General features: G+C 43.9%; 1 protein-coding gene across 5 annotated transcripts in view; it reads left to right on the top strand.

The window, feature by feature from the left end:
* arhgap21a (Rho GTPase activating protein 21a) overlaps positions 1-21775 on the top strand; it is a 106602-nt gene that overhangs the window by 68101 nt on the left and 16726 nt on the right. For 3 of the 5 annotated variants that reach the window (XM_014180994.2, XM_014180990.2, XM_014180992.2), the window contains 5 exons: positions 5449-5541; positions 10405-10483; positions 11061-11115; positions 15602-15625; positions 16988-19007. In XM_014180994.2, the coding sequence (XP_014036469.2) occupies positions 5449-5541; positions 10405-10483; positions 11061-11115; positions 15602-15625; positions 16988-19007 (2271 nt within the window). The remainder of the gene's footprint in view (positions 1-5448; positions 5542-10404; positions 10484-11060; positions 11116-15601; positions 15626-16987; positions 19008-21775) is intronic. The other 2 variants (XM_014180991.2, XM_045710551.1) reach the window with 1 other exon arrangement.

The raw sequence follows: 21775 nt of genomic DNA, 5'->3' as shown, positions 1-21775 counted from the left end.
ATATTATGTCCAGGGGCGGAAATCCCGGGGGGACGGGGGGACACGACCCCCCCCCCATCCTGGGAAAACTATGATTTGTCCCCCCCAATATATCACTGAAACATAACTATGTAATTGAAATAATATTAATAATACGCAATGAAAGCAATTGTGCTGATTATAGACATTTAATAACGCGTTTTTAAGTTTCAAAAGATTGCAACCCCCCCACCCTTTGCCTCACAATGGTTTGATCCACTGCCAGTTCCTTAGTTGGCAAGGTAACAGAGGGGTCATATCTACTGTCTGAAAGGCACTCAATGCACGTAACTGACGTGAGGTTAATCCAGTCAATCGCGCACACACACTAGCTGAATATGCAGAGCTAGCGCGCAAATATTAACTATTAAGCTAGCTAGTACCTATTCCATTTATGTGGCATCGTCAAAGATGGAATCAGCATGCAGATGATGTAAGTTAGTGCTTCAAAGTCCCTGTGATAAGGTTAGCGATAAACTGAAATCCAAACTGAACAGAACTACACTCTCTTCTACGATTGTCTTAAATATATTTAATGGTCTCGTTGCAAAAGCTAAATTGTCGCAAGTGAACTTTTATTTATTTATTTTATTTCACCTTTATTTAACCTGGGTAGCAAAGATTATAGCAAACACCACTGAAACTGAATTGGTGCTTGCTAGCTTTGCAAATTCAGCTATTGTTGGAAGCCAGCCAATATGAAACAAACTATTAAAATTACAAAAGGTTGCAGCATATGTTGTGTAAATGGTGAACTCATACAGCTGTCAACTCTTGTCATTTTAATCCGTTTCACATTTGCTAGCTACCTTTTAGATCGAAGCCCAAATAGAATGATTGAAGATGATAGAAGCCCATCTTCTACTGTAAATAACCTACACACTGTGTGTGTAGCCAGCCAGCCAGCCAGCCATGTATGAAATTGTATGAAATGTATGCATTCACTACTGTAAGTCGCTCTGGATAAGAGCGTCTGCTAAATGACTAAAATGTAAAAATGTAATGTAAAAGCCTATTGGTCTGCTCGATGGAACAAATCTGATTCTGATATTTACATCTGGCTGTAGCAATATTTATATCGAAGTAAAAAAAAAAATGATTTATCCTTTTCCAGCCAACAGCTGTCTGCGAATTAAAAAGGTCAAATATGTAATGTTGTCCTATTTCATCAATCTCAACTGTCATTCTACTTTAGTGTAGGATAGGGACTTTAAAAATATCCAAAGCTGTTGATTTCCTGATTTTTAATCTCGCTCATCCAGCTGCAGGGCTGAAAACTTCCAGAATCCAATTTGTACAGTCGAGCCTGAACGTTGTCGGATTGATGTTGGATTGGGATGAGGAGAGGTTTCTCTTGATGGAACAGGGAGGAGCAGGCTTTTGGGTTTCTCTCGCCAAGAGAGGTGTTTTTGTCCTCTGTGAATCTTTCTTTTTTAAGCAGTATTGTCAGTCAGTTTATTTAACCTTAGATATTAAATAAGATTTAAATTCGATAAACAGTCATACCCTTTTTTTCGACACTTGCAACCATTTTTACATTCAAATGGAAGTAGCAGTGAACCCTTGTCATTTGGAACTGGGATTCCATGGTATCCTTCAGACAAATTAGGACGACACACTTGTCACCCATTTTGAAAGTGTTAAATAGTAAAATAGCATGAAGGTGAAGCGTAATGCTGTTTTGCCCTTGGATTACCACTACAGCTCTCATCATGTAAGTAACATTGAGCAATGGCTTTGTTCCTCATTGTATGCCCTCTAGTGCCATCTGCTGGAATGAAGGTGTCTCTCTGTTATGGTGGAAGTCCATTTGTAGTTAAAACAGGATAACATGCACATTGCAGGTTAGGTTTAGTCTGTTTTGTGCTCACCTTGGTCATTTCTGCCACTGTACTGTACTGTAGCTACAGTAGGCATATACTGCAGATATGCTATAGGGCTGCCATAAATACACCAGAATAGTGTTAATTTGTTGTAGGCAAAGGCTTTGGCAAAATAAGTAGACAATTCAACACCAATGGAGTAGATCTATAAAATGAGTTTTGGCAGTTTTTTTTTTTTTTTAAGTATTCAGAGCATTTCTTCACTCATCAGAAGCATTCATCCTCTGGCATAGTACTTTCCACCACAAGAGGGAGTTTAGGGCAGCAAAATGCACAAATTTCCTAAAATGGCACACGATTATGCAAGAGCGAGACACTTTTTTCTATTTGCATGTCTCTCCACATGTGGGTCTTCCAGAATTCTGTCAGTGTCTCTGTCCATACTAATAGTGAGAATCAGGGATATGTTGTTCAGAGAAATGTTTAGGTCAGAAGCTGACTGTGTAAATGTACAGTTGTGCTTGCCTTCTCCTTTTGGTTCTGACACTTGTAATAAAGATATTTTAAAGAGGACAAAGCTCCAGCTGCCTCGTCTCCACAGCCTTTCCAGAGTACAGTGTTTAAACTGACAGCGTGGCACACAGCCCAGGAGCTCACGCACCCACCCACCGGCCAGGGTTTCCATCATGAAAATGTGTCGCCGGACATTTGACCGGCAGCATTTCAATTTACCCGACATTTGAGAAAATCTCCCTCGATCTCGTCTCACCCACTCAGACAAACAAATAGACACACAGGAATACATTACCACCCCCACACACTTCCCTACCCTCTATGGTGACACCCTCCCCTTTTCACACACACAAACACAGTGGTGCTTGTACGGTGCCTTCAGAAAGTATTCAGACCCCTTGACCTATTACACATTTTGTTGTTACAGCCTGAATTCAAACTGGATTAAATGGTTTTTTTCTTCTCACCCATCTACACACAATACCCCATAATGACAAAGTGAAAACATGTTTGTAAATTTATTGAACATTAAATATCTAATTTTCATAAGTATTCACACCCCTGAGTCAATACATGTTACCTTTGGCAGTGATTACAGCTGTGAATCTTTTTGGTTAAGTCTCTAAGAGCTTGGCACACTTGGATTGTAAAATATTTGCACATTTATTATTTTTACAATTCAAACTCTGTCAAGTTGGTTGTTGATCATTGCTAGACAGCCGTTTTCATTTCTTGCCATAGATTTTAAAGCTGATTTTAAGTCAAAACTGTAACTAGGTCACTCAGTAACATTCAATGTCGTCTTGGTAAGCAACTCCAGTGTATTTTGCCTTGTTTTTTTTAGGTTATGTCCTGCTGAAAGGTGAATTTGTCTCCCAGTGTCTGTTGGAAAGCAGACTGAACCAGGTTTTCCTCTAGGATTTTGCCTGTGCTTGGCTCTATTACGTTTATTTTTATCCTAAAAAACACTCCCTAGTCCTTACCAATGACAAGCATACCCATAACATGATGCAGCCACCACCGTGCTTGAAAATATGAAGTGGTACTCAGTGATGTGTTGTGTTGGATTTGCCCCAATCCCCAAAAAATGTTGCATTTTACTTTAGTGTCTTATTGCAAACAGGATGCATGTTTTGGAATATTTGTATTCTGTACAGGCATCTTTCTTTTCACTCTGTCATTTAGGTTAGTATTGTGGAGTAACTACAATGTTGATCCATCCTCAGTTTTCTCCCATCTCAGCCATTAAAATCTCTAACTGTTTTAAAGTCACCATTGGCCTCATGCTGAAATCGCTGAGCGGTTTCCTTCCTCACTCCGGTAACTGAGTTAGGAAGGACGTCTGTATCTTTGTAGTGTCTGGGTGTATTGATACACCATCAAAAGTGTAATTAATAACTTCACCATGTTCAAGGTGATATTCAATGTCTGCTTGTTATTCTCACCCATTGACCAATAGGTGCCCTTCTTTGCAAGGCATTGGAAAACCTCCCTAGTCTTTGTGGTTGACTCTGTTTTGAAATTCACTTCTCGACTGAGGGACTTTACAGATAATTGTATGTGTAGGGTACAGAGATGAGGTAGTCATTCAAAAATCATGGTTAACACTATTATTGCACACACAGGGCATCCATGCCAATGATTATGGGACTTGTTCAGCACATTTTTACTGCTGAACTTATTTAGGTGTGCCGTAACAAAGGGGTTGCATTAACAAAGGTCCCGTGTGGCTCAGTTGGTAGAGCATGGCACTTGCAACGCTTGGTCTATTGGGTTCGATTCCCACGGGGGGACGGTATGAAAAATGTATGCACCTACCACTTACTGTAAGTCTGGATAAGAGCTTCTGCTAAATGTCTAAACATGTCAAATGTGTTGAATACTGATTTGACTCCAGACATTTCAGCTTTTCATTTTTAAGTTGTAAACATTTCTAAAAACGTAATTTCACATTATGGGGTATTCTGTGTAGGTGACACAAGGTCATTGATTACTCCCCTTGCGTTGGAGCCATGTCATTCTTTGGTTACTAGGCGTAACCCCCAGTTGCAGTTGCTAGCCAAGCACAAAGTCATGCGTCATCGACAACTTCATTACTGGAACTCTCAGATTGACATCATTTTAAACTAGGTATGTCATCCGGTATCAGAGTCCTATACAGCGGGCTTCAAAAGTATTGAGACAGTGATCCATTTTTTGGTTTGTTTTGACTCTACTCCAGCACTTTGGATTTGAAATTATACAATGACTGAGGTTTAAGTGCAGACTGTCAAACAATTTTCTTTTTACTGAAGTGCCAAAGCCTATAGTGCTCTACACCCCTGTGCATCTAGGTATTAGCTGTTCAGGCATCAAATGACAGTTGGAAAGAGGAGATATAGAAAGTTTAATAGACAAAGTTAGTAAAACAATTACTTATCGTTAGTAAACATATCTGTTTGGGCTTCTTGCTGTTCATTTGCAATTATGTCCCAGCCCGCCGACCATCTGCTAAAGAGAAAATTGGCGCGCGGCTGAATCTAGTTGATGATCCCTGCTATAGGTAGAGGGATGAATCCTAACCTTGAGGCATTTACGTAAAATGTTGACTTAGTCATGCATTAATGTAATGGGAGACTATTTTAAGTTCAAATTTGCCTTAAGCGCAATTCAGGGTTCACCCCATTATTTGGGATGCTGAACACTAAAAGTAGGGGTCTGTGTGGAGAAGCCTATGTTAATGTGTAATGATGCAGATGTTGCAGCTTTTTTGTTTTTTTGTTTTGATAGAGGTGTGCAATTTATTCTGATTAACAAACTTTTCAATGGCGTGTAGAAACACTGCTGTCTTGTCTGGCCTCTTGGCAGTGTGTGGTTCCAGCTGAGTAACCCTGCTGTGTTAATCTGAAAAGAGAGCTCTCCCTCTTCTTTAAATGAGAACACTTTCTCCCTCCCTAGACCATGTTTCCATACGTTAGATGTGTACCTATGTTAACATTTGAAAGTGCCAGCAAGCTGTAATGCTAGTGATGTAGCTAGCTCTAATCCTAGTAGTGATATTCCTTTGGCTCTGCACAATGGCACCTGACCCCCTGTGCGCTTTTGCCGTTTCCAGGGAGACAGAGGAACAGGCTGGAACCAATGGACACCATCTTTGTCAAGCAAGTGAAGGAGGGAGGCCCTGCCCACGGAGCTGGACTCTGTACAGGTAACAACAGCATGACTCATGTTTTGTGCCACTGATTTGGGAAAGGGAAGTGGGATACCTAGAAAGTTGCACAAATGAATGCATTTAACCGAAATGTGTCTTCCGCATTTAACCCAACCCCTCTAAATTTACATTTAAGTCATTTAGCAGACGCTCTTATCCAGAGCGACTTACAAATTGAAAATACAAAAATAAATCAGAGAGGTGTGGGGGGCTTAATCGACATCCACGTCATCGGGGCCCGGGGAGCAGTTATTGTGGGGGGGGGCAGATTTTTCCACCTTGCCGACCTTTCGGTTACTAGCTTTTAACCGCTAGGCTACCTGCTGCCCATGATTTGACTACACAATATAGATACATTTCCCTGACGCTTGTGGATTCTCAAGACCACATTCACTTCTATATCAATTGCTTGTGTCAAAAGAAAGGTTTGTCTTGTCATCTAATTTAATTAAAACCAAATCAGAGAATGTGGTCACTATATACGCACGCAATGCCACTGTACTCTCGCCGCTGTTGGTTTGCTACATGGCAGGAACTGCAAAGTGGCACAGACTAGGGTTTAATATTTTCCCGGTATTTTACAAATGTTCCATCCAAGAATAAATCACTCCCTGGTATTTCCTGACAACTGGAAGTGTCATTCTAAAGCATATAAATATATCTGGATTTGATTAGAGCTTTGATCAACATGAATATTCAAGCCTGATGCTACCTAAGCCTGATGAGCCATACAAGTAAGGACATTTTATGAGCCCTACATTAAAGCCATTGTATGATCCCAAGCCGTTATCCAATACATAGTCTATGATATAGGCTACCGCACATTACGCACAACAGAAAAACATTGAAGCCCTTAGATGTCGCTGTGCTCTCTTGGGTAATAAATGAAACAAGCTCCAATAGCCTAATCTTTTTGAATGTGTGGACTGTATTTCTGTATTGTATTATATGGATTGGAATTACGGACCTCATTCGAACCATGAAGGTTGGAGAGAACATGCCATGCTGGTGCAGGACATGTGACCTACAAAGTTTCAGTTATAGGCTAGTGAATTTGATTTAGAAATATAATATTTTACATTTGTATAATTAGTAGGCTGGGCATATATACAGTGGCAAGAAAAAGTATGTGAACCCTTTGGAATTACCTGGATTTCTGCATAAATTGGTCATCAAATTTGATCTGATCTTCATCTAAGTCACACAATAGACAAACATAGTGTGCTTAAACTAATAACACACTAATTATTGTATTTTTCGTGTCTATATTGAATACATCATTTAAACATTCACAGTGTAGGTTGGGAAAAGTATGTGAACCCCTAGGCTAATGACTTCTCCAAAAGCTAATTGGAGTCATCAAACCTGGAGTCCAATGAGACGAGATTGGAGATGTTGGTTAGAGCTGCCTTGCCCGTGTGAACCATGCCTCGAACAAAAGAGATCTCAGAAGACCTAAGATTATGCAACTCAACAATTCTTAAAGCTTGAAAGGGTTACAAAAGTATCTCTAAAAGCCTTGATGTTCATCAGTCCACGGTAAGACAAATTGTCTATAAATGGAGAAAGTTCAGCACTGTTGCTATTCTCCCTAGGAGTGGCCGTCCTGCAAAGATGACTGCAAGAGCACAACGCTCAATGAGGTTAAGAAGAATCCTATAGTGTCAGCTAAAGACTTGCAGAAATCTTTGGAACATGCTAACATCTCTGTTGACGAGTCTAAGATGCTTAAAACACTAAACAAGAATGTTGTTCATGGGAGGACACAACGGAAGAAGCCACTGCTGTCCCAAAAAACACGTCTGAAGTTTGCAAAAGTGCACCTGGATGTTCCACAGCACTACTTGTAAAGTATTCTGTGGACAGATGAAACTACAGTTGAGTTGTTTGGAAGGAACACACAACACTATGTGTGGAGAATAAAAGGCACAGCACACCAACATCAAAACATCATCCCAACTATAAAGTATGGTGCAGGGAGCATCATGGTTTGGGGCTGCTTTGCCTCAGGGCCTGGACAGCTTGCTATCATTGACAGAAAAATGATTTCCCAAGTTTATCAAGACCTTTTGCAGGAGACTGTTAGGCTATCTATCCGCCAACTGAAGCTCAACATAAGTTGGGTAATGCAACAATGACCCAAAATACAGAAGTAAATCAACAACAGAATGGCTTCAACAGAAGAAAATACCCCTTCTGGAGTGGCCCAGTCAGAGTCCTGACCTTTAACCCGATTTGAGATGCTGTGGCATGACCTCGAGAGCAGTTCACACCAGACAGCCCAAGAATATTGCTGAAAAACAGTTTTGTAAAGAGGAATGGTCCAAAATTCCTCTTGACCGATGTGCAGGTCTAATCCACAACTACAGAAAATGTTTGGTTGAGGTTATTGCTACCAAAGGAGGGTCAACCAGTTATTAAATCCAAAGGTTCATGTACCTTTTCCACTCTGTACTGTGAATGTTTACACACTGTGTTCAATAAAGACATGAAAACGTAAAACTGTTTTTGTTATTAGTTTAACCATACTGTGTATGTCAATTGTTGTGACCTAGATGAAGTTCAGGTCATTATTATGACCAATTTATTCAGAAATCCAGGTAAACCAAAGGGTTCACATAATTTTTCTTGCCACTGTACCTTTCATAATATTTCCCCTAATGTCGTGCCATGTGCGTATTAGCCTACCTCCTCCTTCTCTATAGTTTCTTCATTCCTTCCTTCAACAGGTAAATTAAATATGTTTTGTTGTCCTTATCTTCATCATTGTAATGACATGCTTGAGTAATATAGGACTAGAATAAGATGCAGATGGCTATCACTTCTCTTCACAAAGATTGACTGGTTGTGTGTGTTTCGCCAATCATAATGGGACCCGTGTCATCCAAGAAGTTATACTTTTTATTCATCTGTCCATAGAACATTCTTCCAAGAGGTCTTGATGATCATCCAGGTGCTTCCAAGGTGCTTTTTGGCAAACTTCAGTCAACTTTTTGGATGAGACGGGTCCTGTTATATCTGGCTAAAACCTAACACTGCATTCGACAGTAAGAACCTCATACCAACGGTCAAGCGTGGTGGTAGTTTGATGGTTTGCTGCCTCAGGACCTGGACAACTTGCCTTTCATGCTTGAAAACCCACAAATGTCGCTGAGTTAAAGCAGTTCTGCATGCAAGAGTCAGCCAAAATTCCTCCACAGCGATGTGAGAGACTGATCAACAACTACAGGAAGCATTTGGTTGAAGTCATTGCAGCTAAAGGTGGCACAACCAGTGTAAATGGGCAATGACTTTTTCACATGGGAATTTGTTAATTAAATAAATAAAATAAGTATATATATATTTTTATTTGTTAACTCTGATGTTGGACGATTATGCCTGGCCCACCGTCGGCGTTCTAATTCACCCCATAGGTGTTCGACGCGGTTGAGGTCAGGGCTCTGCAGGCCAGTCAAGTTCTTCCACACCAATCTCGACAAACCATTTCTGTTTGAATCGCACTTTGTGCATGGGGGCATTGTTATGCTGAAACAGGAAAGGGCTTTCCCCACAAAGTTGGAAGCACAGAGTCTTTTAGAATGTCATTGTATGCTGTAGCGTTAAGATTTTCCTTCACTGGAACCTAGACCGAACCATGAAAAACAGCCCCAGACCGTTATTCCTCCACCAAACTTTACAGTTGGCATAGACAATTTTTATGTGCCACGCGCTTCAGCACTCGGCAGTCCCGTTCTGTGAGCTTGTGTGGCCTACCACTTCGCAGCTGAGCCGTTGTTGCTCCTAGATGTTTCCACTTCACAATAACAGCACTAGCAGGGCAGAAATTTTACAAATTGACTTGTTGGAAAGGTGGCATCCTATGACGATGCCATGTTGAAAGTCACTGAGCTCTTCAGTACAGGCCATTCTACTGACAATGTTTGTCTATGGAGAGTGCATGGCTGTTTACTCTATTTTATACACCTGTCAGCAATGGTTTGGCTGAAATAGCTGAATCCACTCATTTGAAGGGGTGTCCACATACTTTTGTGTAGTGTACACTCATTGTGAACTGCCCTCCATACTGAGATGCGCTATCTGTCCCCACCCTGAGCATTGATGATTGATCATGCAGATAGCAGAGGGTAGGCTGTGGTCCGTAGAGAAGCCAGATTTAGACATCGCATATAGTTTAACAGTTCTATTTCACGTCGTGCTGTTCATAGGAATTATTTATTATTTAGTAGTTTCTCAGTTATTTATACTGTGAAAAGGGAGTGGGTCTGGGTGGTTGATCTTGGTACCCCGGTCCCGCTATTCAACCCTAGCACAGACACACAGCCTAGCTTTCTCTTTTTACTACTGAATAGCCCCTTTCCTGGGAAAGGGGAGTGCACTGGTTTTCCCACAATTAGCTCTACTCTGTCCATAACTCCCTCTAACCAGCTTCCTGTAGATCTCCTCTTCAGAAAACTTGAATGAAAAGCCTGAGTCCTCAATGGCACCGTATTCCCTATAAAGTGCACAACATTTGACCAGAGCCCTATGGGGGTACGCTATATATAGAGTATAGAGTGCCATTTTAATTTGGGACGTAGGCAACGTGTACAGTAGGGTTGACTATAAACACATTTATGCCGTGTCACTATTCCCCTTTGATCCCAACACAGTCTTATCTGTGTGAGGGGAAATGCTACAGTACTGGGAGCTACATCCTTACCCAAGATGAGGGATTATTGGGCACACTGAGCATCACATTTTAAAATTGTCTTATGGCGTTGCAACCATCCACTGTCAATGATTTTGTTTTTCTTTTCATATGCTACATGTCCGTTGGAGACACATTCAATGTGTTTTCAATGTGAATTCTCTTCCCTTCAGGGGACCGGATTGTAAAGGTGAACAGAGAAAGTATCATTGGAAAGACGTACTCCCAAGTGATCGCTTTGATACAGAACAGGTAAGGGACTGCCTGCTTCTCTTATACATCACTCTCATGGAGTTTTACATGAAGGGGGGTTATTTTGAAACAATGCTAATAGGTTGCCGGAAACCTTACCAGGAAGTGCCTTATTAAAGTATTTATGGCTATGCACATTTCAGAAACCTTGTCTCGTTTCGGTGCTATCGAGATTAGATTAAGTGAAAATGAACAGCTTTTTGTTATTCTAATCATTCAAACTAAATATTTTAAATGGAACGTAAACCATTTCCTTCTCTGGAAATTCAAAGGGTGCTATGTGGTGTCACTGAAATGCAATTTCTCAAGGCACTTTTTCAAATGTAGCTCTACCCATTTAACATTCCTTGGAAATTGGCACACAGACATTGTTGAGCAATCCATGTGCCCATGGCATATATAACTGTCAGTTCCCAATGATACTAAACCATTACCCTCCTACTCATGAACATACCTTAAAGCTAAGTCTAAACTAAACCTTTTTTTTTTGTATAGTTTTTACATGAACTATGTTGATTGTGCACACTACTGCTCCAACTCATAAGTGGAATCTCTACTACTTTTGTCCGTCTCACAGCGACACCTCGTTGGAACTATGTGTGATGCCAAAAGATGAGGACATTTTGCAGTTGGTAAGTGCAATTAATTTAAGACCGTCCTCCTAACTTTGTGCTTGAATATCTTCCTTGATTATTGTTGACTAGAGAATTGAAGTCACTTGTGAAGGTTTATGGGAATCATGAATTGATCTTTGTTTGTGCCTAAAGTGGGATGGGTAGTTAATTTGTACTTTTTCTCACAAGGTAGTTGTTCCCATATCCTAGTTCTGGACAATGTACAGAATAGGGATTGTTAACCAGTTAAATGTAATCTACGTAATCCCCGAAAGTAATTATTTATCATGAGAGGGCCATAAACAATAATTAGTAATGCTGCATAATGCTGCATAAAAATAGTTATACAGTTTGAGTCGGAAATTTACATACACTTAGGTTGGAGTCATTAAAACTCGTTTTTAAACCACTCCACAAATTTCTTGTTAACAAACTATAGTTTTGGCAAGTCGGTTAGGACATCTACTTTGTGCATGACACAAGTCATTTTTCCAACAATTGTTTACAGACACATTATTGCACTTATAATTCACTGTATCACATTTCCAGTGGGTCAGAAGTTTACATACACTAAGTTGACTGTGCCATTAAACAGCTTGGAAAATTCCAGGAAATGATGTCATGGCTTTAGAAGCTTCTGATAGGCTAATTGACATAATTTGAGTCAATAGGAGGTGTACCTGTGGATGTATTTCAAGGCCTACCTTCAAACTCAGTGCCTCTTTGCTTGACATCATGGGGAAATCAGCCAAGACGCCAGAAAAGTAATTGTAGACCTCCACAAGTCGGGTTCATCCTTGGGAGCAATTTCCAAACGCCTGAAGGTACCACTTCCATCTGTACAAACAATAGTACGCAAGTATGAACACCATGAGACCACGCAGCCGTCATACTGCTCAGGAAGGAGACGCGTTCTGTCTCCTAGAGATGAACGTACTTTGGTGCGAATCAATCCCAGAACAACAGCAAAGGACCTTGTGAAGATGCTGGAGGAAAATATCCACAGTAAAACGAGTCCTATATCGACATAACCTGAAAGGCCGCTCAGCAAGGAAGAAGCCACTGCTCCAAAACCGCCATTAAAAAAAGCTAGACTACGGTTTGCAACTGCACATGGGGACAAAGATTGTACTTTTTGGAGAAATGTTCTCTGGTCTGATGAAAGAAAAATAGAACTGTTTGGCCATAATGACCATCGTTATGTTTGGAGGAAAAAGGGGAAGGCTTGCAATCCGAAGAACACCATCCTAACCGTGAAGCACGGGGGTGGCAGCATCATGTTGTGGGGTGCTTTGCTTCAGGAAGGACTGGTGCACTTCACAAAATAGATGGCATCATGAGGAGGACAATTATGTGGATATATTGAAGCAACATCTCAAGACATCAGTCAGGAAGTTAAAGCTTGGTCGCCAATGGGTCTTGCAAATGGACAATGACCCAAAGCATACTTCCAAAGTTGTGGCAAAATGGCTTAAGGACAACAAATTCAAGGTATTAGTGGCCATCATAAAGCCCTGACCTCAATCCCATAGAAAATTGGTGGGCAGAACTGAAAAACGTTTGACCCAAGTTAAACAATTTAAAGGCAATGCTACCAAATACTAATTGACTGTATGTAAACTTCTGACCCACTGGGAATGTGATGAAAGAAATCAAATCCGAAATTAGTCATTCTCTCTACTATTATTCTGACATTTCACATTCTTAAAATAACTGACTAAGACAGGGAATTTTTACTAGGATACAATTTCAGGAATTGTGAAAAACTGAGTTTAAATGTTTTTGGCTAAGGTGTATGTACATTTCTGACTTCAACTGTAATTGATCATGTGTAGTCACTTGTGATGACACAAGCTCAGGGACACAGTACAAATATGTTGAAAATATGAAATATTTTGACATATTTCATATTCAACAAAGCTATATGAACTAGGCTTGAAATGACTTCTTAATATAGTATAGTCAAATTATAAAACAACTAAGATTTCACCTTCCTTAACTGTGAAATACATATTTCTATGTTTAGTGTTAGAGGAAATGTGCAAACTTTTTAAAGGTCTCTCTTGATCAAAATGTCTGCCTCCATCACTGTGAACGTCTCAGAGCTCTAGCTTGGCTTCCTGAACTCGTTAGGAACTCACCTTTAATGTTTTTTTGTATAAAATCTGAATTATTTTTGATGAATGGCTATAAATCGATCTCTTTTAAAAACTTTTACCCCTTTTTCTCCCAATTTCGTTGTTTCCAATTGGTAGTTAGTCTTGTCTCGTCGGTGCAACTCCCGTACAATGCATCCTCCGAAACACGACCCAACCAAGCCGCATTGCTTCTTGACACAATGCCCGCTTAACCCGGAAGCCAGCCACACCAATGTGTCGGAGGAAACGCTCTACACCTGGCGACCGAGTCAGCGTGCAGGCGCCTGGCCCGCCACAGGAGTCACTGGAGCGATATGTGACAAGGACATCCCTGCTGGCCAAACCCTTCCCTAACCCGGACGATGCTGGACCAATTGTGCGCCTCCCCATGGGTTTCCCGGTCGCGGCCGGCTGCCACAGTGCCTGGACTCGAACCAGGATCTCTAGGAACTGCGATGCTGTGCCTTAGAACACTGCCCTACTCGGGAGGCTATAAATCGATCTCAGAATGTGCTACAGTGATATATGATGTAAGGATTGCAGGCTTGTGCTTTGTCAGTGGCCATGACGTAGGGTTCAGGCAGGAGTTGATGGACAGTCGGAATGGCGAATGAAATGGTAGGAGGGACATCCCAGCTTCAAGTGGTTTCAGATTTCACATCCTAAGTCACACAGGCTCAGAAAATATACTACTGTGTCCGTGGGAACCAGGGCTATTGCTCAAGCCATTCCGATCTACGGTGTCCACAGATCGATTTGAAAATGTCCTGTACCAGAACCCCCTAAACAGGACGTTAGATCTAAGAGAAATGTAGCATCATATAATATTCACTCCCATAATACTACTGTCCCCCTTGGGTTAACGGCACTCAGAGCATTTCCTCCCCATAAATAGACACCACGCACTGGGCTCTCTGTGCAGGGCTTAGCATGCAGGGCTCTTCTTCCCCCTGCCATGGACAGAGGGAAGAGGAGTCATAATTTTTGCCTGGATTTCTGTATAAGCACTTTGTAACTGCTGCTGCTGATTTAAAAAGTGCTTTATAGATACATTTGATTGATTTGATCGTTCACTCAACATTGTTTTGAACATTAAGGTTTTCATGCACGGTCCCTCAGGTTATCTCAAACTCCAGTCCATTTCTCATGGATTACTGACCAGCGGTGGACTGTTGACAGCCGGTGAAGAGTATTGGCTGTGGGCTTGAAAGTGTGTTTGTGTGTGCAGGAAGAGGGCTGAGTAGTAGTGGCCCAGATGGAAAGAACTGCAGAGTGAAAGTGAAGGTTGAGCCAAGTAGCGTGGAACGAAAGAGTGATAGAAAAGAGGACAGAGAGCTTTAAGGACCAGAAGACGAGAGCCTCTGTGGTGCCAGCCTGGCAGGGCCGCTCGCTCCACCTACCCATATTCCTGCCCGGCTCAGTGATCTGCACAGCAAACCAACGCCACCCGTCAGGGTCCAGAGCCCAGCAGACGATAACGCTATGCCAGACCACACCACCCCACAACCACAGTCACATCCTGTTATTCACTTCCACTGGTTCTCTCATCTGGAGTAAGGAACTGAACCGACTCCAGCCCCTAGTGTGATGCTAAATTCCACGCATAGCTAGATGGCTAGGCCACAGCTTGCCAAAGCCACACAAACATCTTTTGACATTTAGGAATGTGTCGGAGCACTGTTGAAGCCTGAGGTTATTCTCAGTAAATAAAATGGGCAATACACAGCCATTAGTGTTAGAAATTGATTTGTGATCTGGAAGGTGGTTGGTTATACCTCAGCAAGATTGCATTTCTAGGGGGGGGTTCACTTATCCAAATAGGGTAATTTGACTTTTAATACATTTTCAGAGTTCTTTTATTTACTGTGTGTAAATAAAGATGGGAAAAAGTTAGATTTGATGTGTTTTCATTTCAGGCTGTAAGGGAACAAAAGGTAAACATTTTGAAAGGGGGTGGTGACTTTCTTATAACCACTGTAAGAGAGGGATACCGAGGTAGAGGCAGCTAGTGAACAGCAGCAGCGGTAGGCAGTTAGATTACCCCTGGCTTATGACTACTATCAGGCAGCGTTGGTGAGAGGAGGCAGTTATGTGGGTGAGAGGCAGCCTGGCTCCTGGTCCTCAGGTGGCAGAGGGACAAGCAGGTGGCAGCGCAAACGTGACTGTGACTTTTCTCCTATCCGTTCCTGCTGCCGTCGTCTTTTTTCGCTGTTCTTCTCTTGCCCTCTGCCTTTCTGTGGTGCATTCATTCAGCGACCGTAGCCATGACAGCTCCAGCCTCTGTTTCTCTATTGCACATCTTTACTCCTCTTTCTCCCCTCTCCTTCTTCTCTCCTCCTGTCTGCCTCTAACCTGTCGGCTGGCAGTTTTCCAGGGATATCACTGCTCTGGTAAGAAGGGAAACTTACGAACTCCTTGTTTTTCTTTTTTGTATGTCATTTCTTCCCATGTGTCAATGTGGTTTCAGACCTTTTTTAAAGCTGGTATCAACAGTGTAATGATTGTCAATAAGTGTAATATTTTTGTGCCTTTCCTTAGCTAAAACCGTGTCATCTCTACCTAATTTTGTATTGTGTCAATAGAACCTTGTACCTTTTTAATCCCTGGTGAATTTTCTATTACAAAAGGGGTCTCTGGACACAAAGTTAGAGAACCCCTGTTTTAGAGCATGCTAAATATCGACAGGAAAGGTGTTGTCGTTTCCCCATTCAAATTCCTATGTCTCCCGCTCTCTGCTCACATCAGAGAGAAAAGCTTGTAAGTTAAGCTCTGAGTCAGTAATAATATAAAATATGCCATTTATCAGACACTTTTATCCAATGCAACTTAGTCATGCATGCATATATTTTAAATATGAGTGGTCCCAGGAATCAAACCCACTATCCTGGCGTAGCAAGCGCCAAAGCGCTTTGATCTACCAGCTGAGCTACAGATGACCAGAACATTTTTTTTTTGTTGACAGCATCACTTGACTTATGCAAATCTGGAGTTAGGGGCGGGGGCAGCAGACATGCTGGAGTCACTGTATAAACGTAACCCGACACCACAGATAGAGCACTCATCGATTTAAAGTCCAGCTCTTGCTTTCCCTTCAGTGAATTCTCACACTACAAGGATGGGGAGATACATTAAATACCTGAGTCAATACACATCTCTGAACTGAGGACTTTTTGTAGATTGAAATCCAGCTCTTACCAGGCTTTATCCTGGGCCCTGGTGTCGGGCCTGCTTTTTTTCCTCTCACTCTCCCCTTTTTCGCTCTCTCCTTGACACATCTGTTGCTTTTTCCGGCGCTTTCCGTTGGAAGAGGTCATCTGACCCAAACACACGCTCCCAGTGTCTCTTCAGGATTCAGGCTCCGCCGGGGTGGGGAAGGGCTGGTTGTTGACTTTGGCCAAGAGAGCAATACTGTGTTATCTTTTAGTCAAATGTCTTTGATGGTTTTTATAACATGTACATACAGTCTGTGTGTTCAATTGTTTATCTGTCATTTACTGTGTACTGAAATTTATCGTCCTTACAAAATAATTTGGAGGAGTATATGGGTCATGTTTTTCTTTGCCATTCATCATATGCTTTTTTTCTGGTCATTGTGCTGTAGCGTAGCTGTTTCTTTATGGGCATGGCGGAAAACTTAAGCAGTACCCAGAGGATCGCTTCAGTTTGGTGCAATGGCACACTACAAAGGTTTTATGTGACCTATTTTTGTCCTATACAGTTGAAGAGACATAATGTCCCATAATCTCTTGCAGGCCTATTCCCAAGATGCATACCTCAAAGGGAACGAGGCATACAGCGGAAACGCCCTGCACATCCCGGAGCCTCCTCCCATATGCTACCCGAGGATAGAGCCTAAAGCCCCAGGGATGGCCCAGGCCCTGGACCTATCCCCCTCCACAGAGGCCTCCCGGAGCGGCAGGCCGGCACAGGCAGGGACAGGGAGACAGGGTACCTCCACGGCAGGCCACACAGACATGGGCTACCGGTTGGAGATCCCTGTACCCCCTTCTCCTCCCCCGCAGTCCCCTAAAACCCAGACGGTGGTTTGTGTGTGCAACGAGAGTGTGAGGACAGTGGTGGTGCCGCCTGACCCAGTAGCGGATCGGGGGCCCCGTTGTGTGTCTCGGGCTGGCCCCAGCCATAGGACCGATGAGAACCGTTTCGGAAGTCCCCTGGGCCTCTCAACCAGGCCTAGAATCCTCGTGACCCCTGGCCCCCCTGGAGGGTCACAGCTACAGTATACCCCCATCCCCACCCGGCCCACAGAGTCCTCAGTCTTCTCCCTCTCTGGCTCTAGGCCTTCCCCAATCTACCCTGACAAACACCACCTCACCCCTTCCCCGCAAACCACGGTGGCCGACACCTTACCCTCCCCCACCATGCCCAACCACTACACCCCCTCACCCTCCTCCCCTGCCACGTCCACCTCCCCTCACCAGAACATCGACTGGCGCAACTACACCACCTACAAGGACTACATCGACGCCAAGCGGCTGCACACCTATGGCTGCCGCACCATCCAGGAGCGTCTAGACAGCCTGCGGGCGGCGGCCAACCCCAATGCCGCTTACGCACTGCAGCCTGGCCCTCCCAGTGCCAGCGCCTCCTCCCAGCGAGGCCTCGGGGGGTCCCAGATTAGACGCAGGAGCACGTCCCACGACCGGGGATCCTACCAGGGGGCCACTGTGGCTCCATTGCGCAGTGCCTCCCAGGAGAGGCTAGGTGGGGGAGGGCCTGAGAGGACAGCCATGCCCAGGGACTGGCCCCGGAGTGCCTCCCAGGATGCCCTACCCTCCTCAGCCCTCATGGGAGTGGCCAAGCCCCGGGCACGCTCCTGCGACTACCTGGGCCGGCAGGGCGAGCCAGCGGCAATGGTATCTACAGAGAGGGGAGTGGGAGGGTACAGCAGGGCAGAGCTGGAGGATAGCCTGCTACTATACAGGGGTGAGGAGGCCAGAGCCAGCAGACACGGGGCAGTGCTGAAACAACTACCCCAGCCTCACAGGACCAGCCTTACAGGCATGCCCACCGCTGCCCCTATGTTCACTAAAGGTACGATGGAGCCGTTGCTCCCCTCTAGGACAGACAGCCTTGCACAGACAGCCCTCAGTAGGCCCTCGCGGTTGCCTGTTAAAAACTCCACCTCGGATCCTTCGCCACTCTCCTTACCTTCTACCCGGGGCCCCGGGAACAGCAGTGCTATGGACCTGCTCAAAGACCAAAGAGCCGTGGTGGTGGGTAACCACCTGGGATACTCTTCCTCGCCCCTGCAGCAGCTACAGCTCCGGGGGCGTGCAGACAGCCTGAGGGAGGAGAGCGGGAGGGATGTGGGGCTGGGTGCCAGGTCCTCCTCCTGCTCCGGCCCCTCCAAAGTCCCTGTTCAGAGACAGCAGGCCATCTCTTCCTCTACCTCCACTTCCTCCTCCACTGTTAACAGTACTGTGACCCTCAGGTCAAAGGTCCCCGCCCTGGTGCGGACTAGCGGGAAGCCGTTGGAGGGCGTAGAAGGGCCGGACGCCACAGTGGTGGTCCTGAGAAGGGATAAGAACTCGGGACCCCAGCCCATCCGCCACCCCTCCTACATCCTGGCTGTAAACGACACCGACTTGGAGACTCCAATGGAAGTGGGGACTCTAGCAGCTAAGAGGGGATCGGGGGGCTGGCTATGCAACGACATCCAGCGAGACGTGACCATGAGAAGGCTGGGAGAGCAGCACAAGGCCTCGTGCGCCAGCAACCTGGACGACTCGCTTGACTCCATCCCCTTCATCGGTAAGGAACACGTTTCTGTTCTCACTCTCTCGACTCCTTTGTTACCATAGCAACTCCTTACATAGAGAGAAAGTCCTGGGAAGGGGTTTGTGTCAAGCATCAACTTTAATTAGGTAACACATTTATAACACACTGTAACTCTTAGTATCAGGAGTTCCTGTTGCTCTGGTTTCGGCTTGCTTGAGGAGAGCGAGGGAGAATGTGTTTTGTGTGGGCGTGTGTAGACCGATTCGCTTAATGTGCCTGGTAGAGAATGTAATATCTCTTGGGTGGGGAGGTTATACAAGGGTTTTGATGTTATCAGTTTCTGCCCTCAAGTCTTAACAGGTGGAAATTGTCATGCATAAAAAGTCCTGATGCTCAGACTAGCTGCTGTCAGAAATGTCCTCAACATCACTCAAGCAGGTTAATGTTTGTCATGAATCTTGCCCTGGATGCAGAACTGAGCATTTTCTTCTAGATAGGCCAGCTGCAAAGTCACAATTTGGCTATAATATTTAGAAAAAATGTATGAAAACAACAATGAGCTTTTTTGTCTTCATTTAAGGTTAGGGTTAGGCATTAAGGTTAGCACTGTGGTTAGGGTTAAGTTAAAAATAATATTGAATGACTGTGGCTGTGCCAGTTAGTGACTACTCTGCAGAACTGCCTCCATGCCAAAAGATGCCAACCTGCATCTCTCAATGTCAACATAGCTAATATGGTGAGTTGTCAGTTATTGCTCTAGTGCAACTTCTTTACGCTGTAAAAATGGTTTCCTTGGTGCTATACAGTGAAAGAGTTTGGATAGAGTATATCACCAATGTACGTATTGATAGATGTAGTTGGCCTATAACAGCTTTCGGTGGCAGGGGTTTATTGGCTGTTTGAACAGAGCTGGATTTGTTGTTGAGGTATGTCGTAATGCTTGGTCAGGACAGGACAAGTCTATGTGAAATGGGGAAATTGAATAACGTGCATTACATTTTTATTTTGATATTATTAGTATTGATACATTACCATTTTAATTTAGCAGATATGTTGAAAGTGTTGGTCAGCTAGGTATATCCCCGTGTTAAGTTCTATGCCTTAACAAAACATCTAACAAAAGAAGAGTACATTCATCGTTGCAAGTATGCTTAAATACACCAATAGCAACAAATACCCTGTCTTCATTTAAAAAAGTAGCCGTTACTCAGTCCAACAATTACCATTCAAACCAACTGTCCAACAACTGCTGTGCATTGTGTGTCTGGCAGATTAGTACTTTTTTACTGAGAACAAGACAGAACATACTATATGGTTCAGTACATGCAAATGTCCCGTTCCTGCTTGTGGTTTCCTAGAGCAAATGTGTTTCAAATGCATTGCGCTGATGTTAGGAGTATCTTAAGCGTTTGCAATTAGGACTGCGCTTTTCAGCTGTCAGATCGGAATGGAACTCTTAATTTATCTGTTGTTTTTTTGGTAGACTTATTATCATGTATTTGATGGTGTGGGTTTTTTAAGTTAGATTTGATGCGCTCTGAGTTTACGTGCCAATAGTTTCATTGACATGACATGAGCCATCATCCACCAATCAGGCCACCTTTTACTCAGACACCAGTGGCCTGGAACCCACATGGGTTAATAATATCCTCTTACACACACACACACCCCTTTGCATACTCTCTCCCACACACACCTACACACAATCAAACACTCACAGCACCTCATAAGCTTCAGTCTGCTTCATACATAAATCAGCAGCTTACCTGTGTAGTGGTCGCATGCTACGAACCATCAAACAGGCAAAGCATCAATACAGGGCTAAGATTGAATCATACTACACCGGCTCCGACACTTGTCAGATGTGGCAGGGCTTGCAAACTATTACAGCCTACAAAGGGAAGCACAGCCGTGAGCTGCCCAGTGACACGAGCCTACCAGACGAGCTAAATCACTTCTATTCTCGCTTCGAGGCAAGCAACACTGAGGCATTCATGAGAGCATCAGCTGTTCCGGACGACTGTGTGATCACGCTCTCCGTAGCCGACGTGAGTTAGACCTTTAAACAGGTCAACATTCACAAGGCTGCGGGGCCAGATGGATTACCAGGACGTGTGCTCCGGGCATGTGCTGACCAACTGGCAGGTGTCTTCACTGACATTTTCAACATGTCCCTGATTGAGTCTGTAATACCAACATGTTTCAAGCAGACCACCATAGTCCCTGTGCCCAAGAACACAAAGGCAACCTGCCTAAATGACTACAGACCCGTAACACTCACGTCTGTAGCCATGAAGTGCTTTGAAAGGCTGGTAATGGCTCACATCAACACCATTATTCCAGAAACCTTAGACCCACTCCAATTTGCATACCGCCCAAACAGATCCACAGATGATGCAATCTCTATTGCACTCCACACTGCCCTTTCCGACCTGGACAAAAGGAACACTTATGTGAGAATGCTATTCATTGACTACAGCTCAGCGTTCAACACCATAGTACCCTCAAAGATCATCACTAAGCTAAGGAACCTGGGACTAAACACCTCCCTCTGCAACTGGATCCTGGATTTCCTGACGGGCCGCCCCCAGGTGGTGAGGGTAGGTAGCAACACATCTGCCACGCTGATCCTCAACACTGGAGCTCCCCAGGGGTGCGTGCTCATTCCCCTCCTGTACTCCCTGTTCACCCACGACTGCATGGCCAGGCACGACTCCAACACCAACATTAAGTTCGCTGACGACACAACAGGGGTAGGCCTGATCACCGACAACGACGAGACAGCCTATAGGGAGGAGGTC

This window comes from Salmo salar, chromosome ssa29 (genome assembly GCF_905237065.1).
Source record: "Salmo salar chromosome ssa29, Ssal_v3.1, whole genome shotgun sequence".
NCBI lineage: Eukaryota > Metazoa > Chordata > Actinopteri > Salmoniformes > Salmonidae > Salmo > Salmo salar.
This window is presented reverse-complemented; position numbering and strand designations above follow the sequence as displayed.